Source organism: Protopterus annectens, chromosome 7.part0 (assembly GCF_019279795.1).
Source record: "Protopterus annectens isolate FY-2018-M chromosome 7.part0, PAN1.0, whole genome shotgun sequence".
NCBI classification, from domain to species: Eukaryota; Metazoa; Chordata; order Ceratodontiformes; family Protopteridae; genus Protopterus; species Protopterus annectens.
In genome coordinates, this window is record NC_056739.1 from 911424725 (window position 1) to 911438884 (window position 14160).

At 42.0% G+C, this 14160-nt stretch overlaps 1 protein-coding gene across 1 annotated transcript in view; it reads right to left on the reverse strand.

The window, feature by feature from the left end:
- The window catches only part of CSNK1G1 (casein kinase 1 gamma 1), a 1702676-nt gene that overhangs the window by 132484 nt on the left and 1556032 nt on the right, over nucleotides 1–14160 (reverse strand). Inside the window, exon 11 of the mRNA XM_044077488.1 lies at nucleotides 10368–10462. Within this exon, the coding sequence (XP_043933423.1) occupies nucleotides 10368–10462 (95 nt within the window). The remainder of the gene's footprint in view (nucleotides 1–10367; nucleotides 10463–14160) is intronic.

Sequence of the window (14160 nt, forward strand, 5' to 3'; positions counted from 1 at the left end):
GCTTCCCACAAGAAATACAATTAACTTTTTCTGACATTGGTTCTGGAGCAAGAAAAAAAGTTTCCCCAACAGGGTACTTAGCTTTATAGAAGACTTCGGAACTGAAATTCGAACTTGAAAATCTCAGGAGGCGGACGACCCCCACTTGCGAACTGCTTCTGCTTTTGGCACCGTGCGGCAAGAAAGACTGAAGAAAATGGCGTCGGCTACTTCTTTTATACCCCTGACGACCTGACGTCAGGGAAGGGGCGATGACAGCAGATGCAGGACCCAAGACTTTGGAATTCAGGCCAACTGAGGGCAACCTGCCAGCAGGATTACCCCAAATGTAATGACTGTAACAGTGAAACAGGAAGAACATCCTGGGATTTCTGCTATGTCTGGGTTTGGCTTGAGAAGACCTTGAAGAGGCTGGAAAGGACCAATTCTTAGAGGGCCGGTGCCTATTAAATCTAGGAGGCTGCACTTGTAAGAAATCTTTAACAGTTTGTATAGATTTAGCTTTATCTTCCATCTTTTTAAGAACTTCCTCAGCCTTGTTGACAAACAGGCGGTCTTGATTTAAGGGAGCATCCAACAATTTAACTTTAACATGATCAGGGGTAAAGATTGCTCCTTAACCCAACCATGCCTTCTGAGCACAGAACCAGTAACAGCAGCCCTGCAAGAGGCCTCTAAAGAATCAAATCCACATTGCAAAGTATGTTTTCCAACCTGTTCAGCAGAATGCATTAAATCCTGTAATTCTTTATTTTCCGCACAGTCAGAAATCAACATCATTTTCTGTTTAAGCAATCCAATAACATGTTGTTGATGCTTTAACATATGAAACTGGCAGTTTAAAGCCCTAATGGCCAAGGCTGCAGAAGTGTAAACCTTCTTACCCCATCTATCCAGCACCCTGGAGTCTCTATCAGAAGGGGAAGCAGTAGCAGCCTTAATGCCCTTGGGTCCCTGTGAAATAGTCTCTGGATCCGCAATAGGATTTTTAAAAAGGAACTTCTGTGAATCTGGAATCCTGTAATATCTGTCAGGTTTTCTGGGAGTAGGAGGCAAGGAATTAGGGGCCAAACTAGATTCCGAAAAAGCATCATCAACAATGTCTAGTACACGAGGACAAGCTAAAGGTCTATGCTGAGGCAGCAGTAAGAAATCCCTAAGCCTCTTTTTTGATTCTGAACAATCCTGGCTTTCCCAGTGGTAATGCACCCTTAGAGTATGCAAGGTTTCACCAAAAGAAAAATCCTCTGGAGGGGAAGCAGAGGGAATAGAGTCCTCTGCATCAGAATCCTCATAAGTAGATAAGGGCAAATACAGATCATCAGAAGAATCAGAAAAATCAGAATCCTGGTCAGAAGATACATAAACAACTTCAGTCCTAAGTCTCTTAGAAGGGGTAAGCTGGCTTCCCCTGATTAGAGTTATAAGATCTTCAGCCATTCTTATCATTTGTTTTTTAGGCATAGCGGCCTGAGCATGCGGCCTGGGCATCGGTTTTTTATGCCTAAAAGAAGAAGGAGGCGTTGGTTTAATATGCAAGTCCATAGGCCTGAATACACCCTCAGAAGCCGGTGCCTGCACAGCGGCTCCAGACCCATCCAAGGTATAGACATCCGCAGGTTCCATAGTTGAAGCATCTCGTGGCATACCGGACTCCGAATGGGTCTCAGTAGAGGCCTGCGAATCAGAAGTAGCGGGTATCAGGGGCTGTGAAAGCGCCTCACTGAGTACCGGCGAACTGGCGACTGGCTTAGGAGAAGCATCATCGGCAGTTTTGGACCTCGGCGGCCTGTCTCTGTCTTTATCCTTGCGTTTTTTCAGAATCCCGTTAGTCAGATGGCTAACCGATGACATTTCTGGATAATTAAACCGAGAACCAAAATATTTAGAGATGAAAATCTACCGATGACGGATAGTGCGCTGACTAAATAAAGCACAAAACCGACAGCACTGTACTTCGTGGTCAGGGCCTAGGCAAGGAATACAGTAGAAATGAAAATCTTTATGAGGTATTTACTTTTCACAAGTAATACAATTATTAACTTTTACTGACATCGTTAAGGAGCAAGAAAAAGTTTCCCCAATGGGGTACTTAGCTTTAGTTGAAGACTTCGGTTCTGAAACTTGAAAACGAAAATTTCCGGAACTGGCCGACCGGCACTTGCGAACTGCTTCTGCTTTGGGCACCGCACGGCAAGAAAAACTGGTGTAATGGCATCAGCTGCATGTTTTATACCCCTGATGACCTGATGTCATGGAAGAAGGGACAGCAACGATGCAGGACCCAAGACTTTGTTAATCAGGCCAACTGAGGGCTACTGCAAGCAGATAACTCAAAAGTGATGACTGCAACAGTGAAACACGAAGAACATCAGCACTAGGGAAGATGAAGTCAGGGAAAGCAGCAGGCTCAGATGAGGTGACAGCAGATATGATAAAGATGCTGGGTGAGATAGGGGAGTGAGGGTACTAATAGCAGTGTGGAGAGAAAGGCGTATCCTAGGTGACTGGAAAATAAGCATACTTGTGCCAGTGTACAAGAACAAAGGGGACATCCACAACTGTGGGCAGTACAGAGGGATCAAATTCCTACCACACTGCATGAAAGTTCTGGAAAGAGTGACTGATAAACAGATACACAGAGTAGTAGAATGTAAGATGGGAGATGAACAGTTCGGATTCAGATCAGGATGCAGTACAATTGACCCAATGTTTGCATGGAGACAAATACTTGAGAAAAATCTAGAAATGAGGACGAGTCCAACTGGGCATTCCTCGACTTGGAGAAAGCATATGACAAGGTCCCAAAAAAGCTAATCTGGGCAGTACTGCGGTGGTTTGAATTCCTGGAAACATTGCTAGAATTAGTGCAGGCTATGTACAAGGACCCAGTGACTCAAGCATGAACAGTGTTCAGGCTCACAGAGGGGTTCCCAGTGGGAGTGGGTGTACATCAGGGTTCAGCTCTGAGCCCACTGCTGTTCATACTGGTGCTGGACTACATCAGCAAACAGGTTGGAGGGGGTCAGATAAACAAAGCTGCTGTATGCAGACAATGTAGCAGTACAGGCAGACTCTGAGCTACAACTTCAGCAAAGGATAGGAGAATGGAATGCAAATCTGAAGGCACATGGGATGAAACTAAGCACAGATAAGCCAGTGGTAATGGCAGCAAATTGGGGAAATCAGAAGCTGAGAATAGAGATAGAAGGCAAGATACTGGAAGAGGTAAACAGCTTCAAGTATCTGGGTGGGTGGTTGAGGAGAAGGGTAGTCTGAATGAAGAGGTCAAAGCTAGAATCAGTGGGGCTGCAGCCAATGGCACAGAGTATCAGGTGTAGTCTATGACACAAGAATGCCAAAGAAGCTGAAAAACAAGATGTACAAGACAGTGGTGCGACCAGTACTACTGTATGGTACAGAATCCTGGGCAGTAAAGGCAGAAATATTAAAGAAGCTAGAGGTGATGGAAATGAAGTGCCTGTGAAAGGTGGTAGGATGCAGACTATGGAACAGATGAAGAAATGAGACCATAAGAGCAGAAGCCAAGGTAGCTCCAATTGCAGAAAAGATCAAAGAGAACAGATTACGGTGGTTTGGGCACATGTGTAGAAAAGCAGAAGATAATCTGGTGAGGAAGATTTGGGACAGACAGGAAGAAGATAAGAGGAAGCAAGGCTCTCCAGCAAAGAGGTGGATGGATTGTGTGAAAGAAGATCTGCGTGTTGGAGAAGGCAGGAGTGTGGCAAAGAACCGAGAGAGTTGGCGACAGTTAACACAATACCCAGACCCCATGTAGAAAAAAACGGGGAAAAGGGGGCTGATGATGATCTTAGGTACTAGTTTGGGTGTGAGAGATGTTGGGAAGGATTACATAAAGTCTCAGTTCCATGGAATGAAGGTGATATTTGCCAAGTCCATCACTGGACTAATCCCACTTATTTACCGTGTACTGCAAAATACTTCCATCCAGCATCCAACAATACAAGGCTGGCATTTGTCAACTCCCTTACAGCTGCCACTGTGTTTTCCTAGCTGGGGACTTAAAGTCCCTAAAAAAACAACTTTGCATTGATCGTCTACCCTTAAATCATCATCACTGACCTGTGCAACTGGTATGTGTGTTCCCTTACTTATGTACTAAATCAGAAAAGTATCATCAGTTAATATCTGTACAATTCTTGACTGAAGGACTGACCTGAACGATAGCCAGCAGTTCTTTAGGATTTACACACACAACCCAAGACAGAGACCAAGGTCCATGCGCTTTCCATTCATGAAAGTGGGTTCCTCAAGCATAAGTGAAACGCTATGTATTAACCATAACAACACAGTCATGGCGTCTGCTTTTCATCCAGCTGAACATATGGGTTGTTGGATCCAACCTCAGCACCAAATTTTAATCTTCCATGGTTCCTGGGCTCTGACTCCTTCCCCATCCATAATTCCCTGAACTCCATCCTAATTCCTCAGATCAAGTGTGCCCTTTACCATGTAGATTAGGCCTATTTATGACCAAATATTAGAAAATAGATAAACAGAGCGAAGGGACCAGGAAAACAAACAGGAGTATTCACATACATGGTGTGCTGTGGCAACCACTCTATCAAAACTATATGTGTCAATTTTGGAAAGGGGGCAGAAGGGAGGAAGGATGAATTAGACGAAAATCAGACAACATGGAGCTACTGTTACGGTAAGCACATAATTTTGCTATAAAACATGGTCTATTTTTGTCAGATTCAACATATAGAACAGATTCCCAAGCTGTCTTTCTGTGTGGTTTCAAGGAAGGACATTCAAGAGTACTGTGGAACCAAAGGAAGAGCGAGACCTGGATTATACATCCAGTTTATAATGAGTTACAAAGGTATGAATTGTAGACAAAGTTGCTGCTACACAAGTATCATCAATGGGCAGCCTCCGGGAGAAGGCTGTTGAAGTAGCTACTGTTACTGTTAAATAAGCCTTTGGTTTAGATTGTAAATTTAAAGCCATCTTACTTTAGACAAAGGAAATACAAAAATGACAACCATCTAGAGAGTGTAACTTTTGCAACAGCTCTTCCAAATTTTGACTTTGAAAAGGCAACAGATAGTTGATCAGATTTCCTAAATTGTTTTGTCTGATCAAGTAAAATCTGAATTGATGATACACATCTAGCATGTGTAGGATGCATTCCTCTTTGTTTGAGGATTTGGGGAAAAGCACTGACAAGTGTATGAATTGACTTAAGTTAGTTTCGTATACCACCTTTGGCAGGAAGAATGCATTAATCCTAAGAGAAACCCTATTCCTAAGGAAAATTAAATAGGGAAGTTTACATGAGTGCACCTGTAATTCTGAAATTTGTCTGGCTGAAGTAATTACCTCTAAGAACACTGTTTTCCAAGTCAGATATTCAATACCTACTATGGCTGCAAGTTCAAAGGGGGTGCGTGTCAGGGCTTGGAGCATGATGGTAATATCACAAAAGGACTGGAGCTCTAATGTGAGGGCATAACAGCAATGTTCCCCTTAAAAATGCTTTTGAGATATTCTGGAAGGCTACAAAAGTGTCCCTGTGTCCAATATGAAAATTCAAAATTGCTGCCATTTGAACATTAATGGTAGTATAACTAGCACCTTTGTGAAAAAGTTCAGACGAATTCCAACATGAGGGGATATGTGCAGAAAAAAAAAAAAAAAGTCTCAAATCCTTGGCTACCACCCAACAGAAAATATTTTCCATTTGCTGCAATATACATATATATTTTTTTTCACAGTAGGCTTGTGAGAAACAGTTATATCATCATTAACCGCAATGGGAAGCCTGGCATCTTTGGCTATAGTCAAAACTGGTGAAACCAGGTGCTTAGCTTCATGGCAGTCTGGTCTGGAGGAGGCAATCCAGATGGGTAAGACAGCAGATCTAGATAAAGATCCAGCATCAAAGGAGGATGTACTAGTAGAGGCCACAGAAAGAGGAACTATGTTTGTGGAGGCCAGAAAGGGGCAATGAGGATTACTTTCACCTTGCACAATCTGGCTTCCTGAATGTTTTTGTTCATGAATGGTAATGGAGTAAGGCATAAAGAAGGGCCAAGGGCCAACTGTGGACCAGTGCGCCCCTTGATGACTGACCCCGTGGAGGGATCAGGGCAAAGTAACTGCTGCACATGTTGAGGTAGAAGGTGAACAGGTCACAGTAAGGCTGGCCTCATTGCGAAAAACAAAGTTGCCACTGTTGGATTGAGGGAGCACTTTTGAAGAATTCGAATTAGTCCTGCTCAATTTGTCTGCCAGAACACTGGAAGACCCTGGGATGTGCTTTACTATCAGAAAATGGTGTGAAGTCATCACCCACTGCCAAACTCTCACGACCTCTCAACCCAAAGGGAAAGTACAGGTTCCTCCTTATTTGCTGATGTACCATACGACTGCCAAGTTGTCTGTATGGAAATCACACAGTTGGAGAAGACGGCCTGAAATGCCTACAACGCAAGGAAGACCACCCTGATCTGCAAAACATTACTGGTTGAAGGGTTGGGCCTCTAAAGTTGACCATGTGCCTTGGATCATCCTGTCTTCGAAATGCCTCCCACCCCCAAGAAGGGAGGTGTCAATGTTAACTACTGCTACTAGCAGATTTGTGTGAAAGAGTCATCCTTCGGTTACTTAAGGGGAGATTATCCACCAAGCTATGTGTTGCTTGCAAACACCTGTGAGCTGAATCTTTGCATGTAATGGGTGAAAGTTCTGGAACCACTGCACTAGTACAGTCAAACTGAAGTATTCTCATATAGTAGAATCAGAATCATTAGAATTGTGGAATCCATTAGACCTAATAGATACAAGACCAATCATGTTGGAGGATAGAAATGAAGGGATTACCTGTGTGGCTGTTAATCACAAAGATAACACCCTGTGGTGAGGAAGACTTTCACAATTTGTAGAGTTGTGCTGAGGTGACATCCAATGAATTCTAGTTTTTGGGTTGGTAGCAAATGACACTTGGGGAAGTTTACTGTTATACCAAAGTCCAGTAACCATTAAAGCTGAAGGTTCAAGTTATGACATAGCAGATGCTTGGAAGTAGCAGCCAGGAGCCAATCGTCGAGGTAGGAAGAGACTTGGATCATGAGGATGCGCAAATGCATCGCTACCACTGCTATCTTGGAGAACACCCTGGGGGCTATAGTGAGACTGAAAGGCAGGGCTCTGAACTGATAGTGATTAGTTCTCAGCTGGAAACGGAGGAATCTCCAGGAGTGCTTCTCTATTTTCACATGATAGTAAACATCTTGGATACTGAGCACATCCAATTGTCCTTCCTCAGAAGAGGCTATATGGGCTGAATTGTGACCATCTAGAATTTTGTCTGTTCTACAAACTGGTTCAGGTGACTTGAGATCCAAAACTGGTCTGACGTCCCCTGTTTTATTTGGTACTAAAAAGAACCATGAGTAGACTCTGGATTCTAACTGGTCAGGGGGACCGACTGGATGACTCTTTTCTAGCAGTTTCAAAATTTCTACTGCTGCTAATTCCCACTGACTGGAACCGAGTGTCAGGAACAATTTTCTTTTTCATGGGTGGAAAGGAAAAGGGAACAGAATAGCCTCTGGAAATTATCTTTAGCACTCGCAAATCTTTTGCTATGTTTTGCCAGACTTCAGTTGCACAGATAAGCATCCCCTGACTACCTCAAGGGTGCAGCAGTCAGGCAACCTTTCTGGGACACTGACAGGGCTTCTCATAATGGGACCATGGAAGTCCTGGTTATGCGGTTCATCTCTGCCTCTAAGATGACGTCCATTAGAATTTCCCTCACCTCTGACATATGGAGATCTATCATCAGGAGAATCCTAATAAGGGCTTTGTGACTTACAAAACCACATCTTTTTTCCAGCCCTCTGATTATCCTAGAGTAGGATTGTTTTTGGGGGGATGCCCAATGCAGAGAGTCTTGCCTTCCCGCTGGCTCCTGGTCAATGTGTCTAACTTTGGGTCTGCAAAAGTGTGGAGCCATCATATAGGCCACTGATGAAGGATGTTTTAAATCCTTCCCTGAAATCACAAAGATGCATCCAAGCATGCTGTCTTACTGTAAGCCCTGTCCCTGCCACTCAGGCAGAGCCATTAACTGCATTAGATATCAGTCACATTACTAGGTTAGAAGTTGAATGAAGAGTAGAAAGCTGGGAGTCCACTGTCTTTTGGATATCCACAGGCAAGTCTCTAGAAAGAGACTTGGAAAGTTCCTTAGTCAAATCTCTGAAATCTGATGACATGAGCCGAATAATTCAGTGACCTAAAGATAAAGGTTGCTAATGAATAAGTCCATTTTCCAAACTGGCCCAAGGCCCTAGACTCCCTGTTAGGGGGGATGGACAGTGGAATTCTCCTAGGATAACAACTTTTTGGTGGCCACTGCTTTGACCATCGCATCCACCGGTGGACCTTTTCTTCAATGTTTCCTGCCCTTCAGAGCCGCAAAAATCCTATCTGGTTTCTTAGGCATCGCCTCACCATATATGGGTCCTTCCAAGCCCATTGCTATGTGGGTCGGTGGAAGGTATCACCCAGGGCAATGTTGATCTGGAACCACAGGCTTCCAACAATACAGATTTATCTGGTGAGGTGACATTGGTGGATCATCCCCCTTCTTTGTCTCATAAGTTCAAGAACTTTTTTTTTTTTTAAACACCTTTATTGAACTGTCACTTGTAACACAGGCAAATTTACATTTATATAAAAGTAATCAAATTGTATTAAGTTCATATATATATTGCTATACATCATATAACCTAAGCAACATTACACAAATTATTCAATTCCTGTCTTTTTTTTTTAAACAAAAAAAATCTTTATTAAATCATCACGACATAGGCAATCATACATTTATATAAATTAAAACAACCACACCAGCACAATCCTAGTTGCAAGCATTTTACACAACAAACCATACTGATCCACTCCCAGTTGCAAACATTATACAACACTTATATCTACCCAATCATTTTCATAAGTTCAAGGACTTCACCAAAAGTGACATCTTCCAAGGCGGAACGGGAATCCCGCTCCTTCATCAAAGTCTATATCCTCCAAGAAAGACTCCGGTGATGAATCTATGTGCTTTTGCTTGTCTGTTTCTTGTGAACTGGTTCTGTTGGGAGGTCAGATGTTTCAGAATCAGACTGGGAGCTGATATAGCAAGGGGTTTCAAAAAATGACATTGCAAGACCAAGATGGGGTTTGGGTGGAACCAAGCTAGGAGAAAGCGCCTTCTCTTTGGGTATGCCCAAAACCCTTTCAAAAACCTCAAAAGCAAAAGCTGCTGCTGGAGCTGATGGTCTCCCAGGATCCAAAGAGGAGAGAACTCTTGACAAGCCCAGGCCCCGAGAAGCTGACCATGGATCAGAGCTGTCTGGTGCCGAAGTTTTGAGGGAAATAGACGGTTCTGAGAGGGGTAGAATGGTCAATAGTTGGAACGTTCCCAGGGGACAGTACTAACAGAATCCCAAGCTGGGTCTGTGTTATCAGGAAATTTCTCATCATTCTGTCAATGTCACACAGTGTTAAGCTTCGAGATGATAGAGTATATGGCCTTACTGTATACATTTTTAGCATGTTTCCACATTTATTCCATTACTGTCTAACTTCCTACATGAAGTCTTATACTTAAATCAACATTATATTCTTGTGTCAACTGTTGGATGTGATGTTTATGCCCTACGTTCTGGGATGTGACTGAAAAGGGTCTTCAGATCACCTCACCTACCAGGTCAACAAACACAAAAAGTATATCCTAGACAACAGTACAAAGCAATTAGAGCAAAGGGCAGCAAATCAAAAAATGTTAAAGAACCACTCCCATACTATGTGATCATAAACATTCTATCATTTTATCCTAGGGAGAGTGAACATGAAAATAACCTCTACTTTATTGAGCCTTTCCTGCCACAAAGAAAGATGTAACACACAAATAAATAAAACTACATTTTTCCTGGATGCCTACATCTGACAGATCTGCTTAGCTTCACTTAATTCTTCCTAGAACAACCCAAGAGAAAGTTCGGATTCAAAGAATATGCACCTTAGGCCACTTATCAAAATGATAATAAAGCTAAAATGTGATGTATTAATTCAGAACATCTGCATTTATGGGATGCTACATTATTCAAATACAAAAACCTGCAGCTCAAATCTTTAGTGTCAAAAACAGTTATCTAACCTTGGTCCTAGTTTTGAAACAGTGTTCAGTTAGGGTGAAAACAGAGTGCAACTGTGTTTGTGTGTGTGTACGCCAACTTAAGTGAGCATGTGAAAATCCAACCTTAAAATGCTATTTAAGTGCATTTCAAATGCAAGCTATGTGAACATACTTTGCTTCCTCCACCACCTCCACTTCGGCCTGCGTTGTGATTGGTTCAGAAAAGGGCGGTACTGCACGATCTTCTCCATTAGATGGACTGACCCCCTGTACATATATTTAAAAAAAAAAGAAAGACTTCAGAAATTGATTTACAGTCTTAGTAAGGCACACAAATTCACATTTGCACAATACGTAACTGGTGATAAAAGTACAACATAAGAATATGAGAGTGAACAATGATGGGCTACACATAAAAACAGCTGAATGATATCCTGATCCGTATACTGAGAGAAAATTTATGTTAACCCAAATTGTGCATTAAAAAATAAACACACCCTTTGTTTTTTGGAACTGGACTTCACTGACGCCAATCCTGTGCACTGTTCATTTTAGGCAGTTAAGCAGCAGGTTTACTTAAAATGATCATAGGACACAAAATAGGGCCTCACATAATTACATGTTGTGAAAAAAGGCAGCCTCAAAAAAACTTAAACCTACTCTATATGAGTAATAAACACTAATAAAACACAGAACAATGAATAAACACATCAGGTTGGTGTTTGCCTCTCAACTGTTTGTCTTACTCTTGTTTGTTCTTACAAAATACATGTGACTTGATGTAAAATAAGGAATAAATTCATACCAAGTTTTTCTTCAGAAAGTGCCATTAAACACAAGCATCTGAATTAAGGAATACCACTTTTAAAACCGTACCACTGAGTTCTGATTAGTGTTCAAGATTCTTATTTTGAATGCATCACTCCCCCCACACCAATGCCAACTGACCATCTAGTCTCCTCCACTGCTACTGAATGCCCATGCTGACATTCAGGAAGCCATCATAGTATCTTTGGTTTTACAGCCTTATACCTATCTCTGGTGGCTGAAGTGCACACTTGTTGCAGCGAGGGCCTGCTACTCCTTCCCCGTGGTTATGTGTACTCTCACACGTGCAATAAAAGACATACATACAGCTCTGGCAGAGCCATGTGCACACTCCTTGGTCCATGTGCTGCACTGCTTCATACCTCCGCATCCACTGGATGTCAGGAATGCAGCAAATTGAGCTGCTTCTTCCCAGCCCTCCCTTGCTTGCTCTTTTAATATCCAAATATTAGTGAGCCTTTGGCCACAGGGGTTGCAGAGGTTTACCTCTCTACATAAGGCAGCAAGCTGTTCCAGATTCTATTAATCCATGTCCCCGAATCCAGAAGTGAGACGCTGACAGTTATGGCCGGTCAAATAGTCAAGAATACTACAAAATGTATTAATTCTAAGGAACCTCCTAAGTTATTCTCCCAAAACATAACAAAATAGACTTCATCCATTTTATGTATAAATCTGGTCAACATTATTCAACTAGTCAGTGAATTAATCTACATATCTCATGTTTAACTATAGTAAAACACACAGAACCAAGTTACAGAATGTTTCTTAAGACAGTGCAAGAGACAAGGAAATGGGGACAGACCAAAGTTAAAAAAAACATGACTAATACAATATTCAGTTGCACAATACAATGCAAACAAAATTTACAGTAACTTGTAAACACAAAATCAGCAGCAGATTTCTGAATCAACTCTATTTTAATCTGTACACAAGTGTCTTCTGATCTTTTCAGTCACAGCAGAAGCAGTTTCACTTAAGGTGTCACAATGTTCAGTACAAAAATCTTGATGCAATGTTAACTGTATGTGAGTGCAGCTTGTCAGTTATGATTCCTGGAAAACTAGTAACATAAGGTCAGTCATGCAACACTGAAATGAGAAAATCTTTTCCCCCCTCTCTGTGGCGTGACAACCTCAAAATGGATTAATGTTACGGGATGCAAAAGGCATCATCATGGAATTAACCAGAAATGGATAACTGCTTTCTGGTCTGACTTTGAGGTTTCAGTCATCGTTAGTGTACAGTTGGCCCCTGCCCTAGCCTCAGGCTTCAGGTGATGTATGGCTAAAAAGGGATAGCAGCCCACACCATGATCAGTCTATTTCAAACGGATGGACCCTGTTCACAGAGTGTAAAGCCTCTGGGGTCCTCCTAAATGGCCGTTATTCCCAGTTAACAGCATTATTTGGAAGGACCTCAGAATGTGCGGTCACCTTTGGAGGCATAGTGGCACACCGAATCTTTTTTTTTAAAACACATTTATTAAACATAGTATTTTTAAAAGTGACAGAGGTACATATGCAGCAACAGAAAATAAACAATACCATTTCCTTTGCTGTTGTCTTGCAGAATACAAACTTTATTTTCAACACTTTTCATTCACTCCATTATACAACCTGCTCAATTCCTGCCTTCTCTTATATTTTAGTCCTCCTCCTAACCATTATTCTGCATGTACTGTTCCCACAAATTCCATGTATTGCTATATATTTTTCTCCTTCCATTTTCTGAAGATCTCACCTTCAGTTCTTTTATCTCTATTAAAATATTCAGTAATCCATCTATATTTCGTTTATATTTTAATTTCCATTCCCTAGCAATTGTTTTACTGGCAGCCAATAACATTAAACTTAGTAAGGCCTTACTATGTCTGGGCAATTCAGATCCTGTATCCCAGCTTGAAAGAATTGTTTTCTTAGTTATAATCATTTGCTCCTACTACAATTCTGAAGAAGTACTACATAAGGAATTTAAAAAAAAAAATCTAACTCGTTGCATCCCCCCAAAAAAACATGTTCCCAATCACCTTTCTCTTTCCCATCACACATCCAGCATTTGCTACTGACATGCAGAAAAATTCTTTGAAGCCTGTTTGGGATATAAAAATATTTATGCGATCACTTCCAAGCAAAAATCCTAAACATTCTGGACTTTGATGCGTACTTGGGAGCTGTACAGATCTGTTCCACCTGTTCCTTTGTGCACTACCTTTCCATTCTCTCTTCCCAATATTTTCTAATCTCATCTGATTCTTGTAGTTATCATGAAATACTTTACTGCTCATTAGTATTCAAAACAAAGCATGCTGACTGGAAAGCCCAACCAGCATGCCCACTGTAAACTGACCATATCATCATCATCATCTTCTTTCAGCTGTTCCCGTTAGTGGTCGCCACAGCGGATCTTCTGTTTCCATTTCTTCCTGTCCTCTGCATCATGCTCTTTCACACCAACCGCCTGCATGTCCTTTCTCACCACATCCATAAACCTTATCTTAGGCCTTCCTCTTTTCCTCTTACCTGGCAGCTCCATCCTTAGCATCCTTTTCCCAATATATTTCCCAATATACCCACCATCCCTCCTCAGCACATGTCCAAACCAACGCAATCTCGCCTCTCTTGCTTTGTCTCCAAACTGTCCAACCTGAGCTGACCCTGTAATATACTGATTCCTAATCCTGTCCATCCTAGTCACAGCCAGTGCAAATCTTAACATCTTTAACTCTGCCACATCCAGCTCTGACTCCTGCCTTTTCGTCAATGTCACAGTCTCCAACCCATATAACATAGCGAGTCTCACTACCCTCTTGTAGACCTTCCCTTTCACTCTTACTGGTACCTGTCTCTCACAAATCACTCCTGACACTCTTCTCCACCCATTCCTGTCTGTACTCTCTTCTTCACCTCTCTTCCACACTCACCACTACTCTGAACTGTTGATCCCAAGTACTTAAACACATCCACCTTTACCAACTCTACTTCCTGCATCCTCACCATTCCTCTACCCTCCCTCACATTTACACACATATATTCTGTTTTAGCCCTGCTGACCTTCATTCCTCTCCTCTCTAAATCATATCTCCACCTCTCCAGGGTCTCCTCAACCTGGTCCCTACTCTCACTACATATCACAAT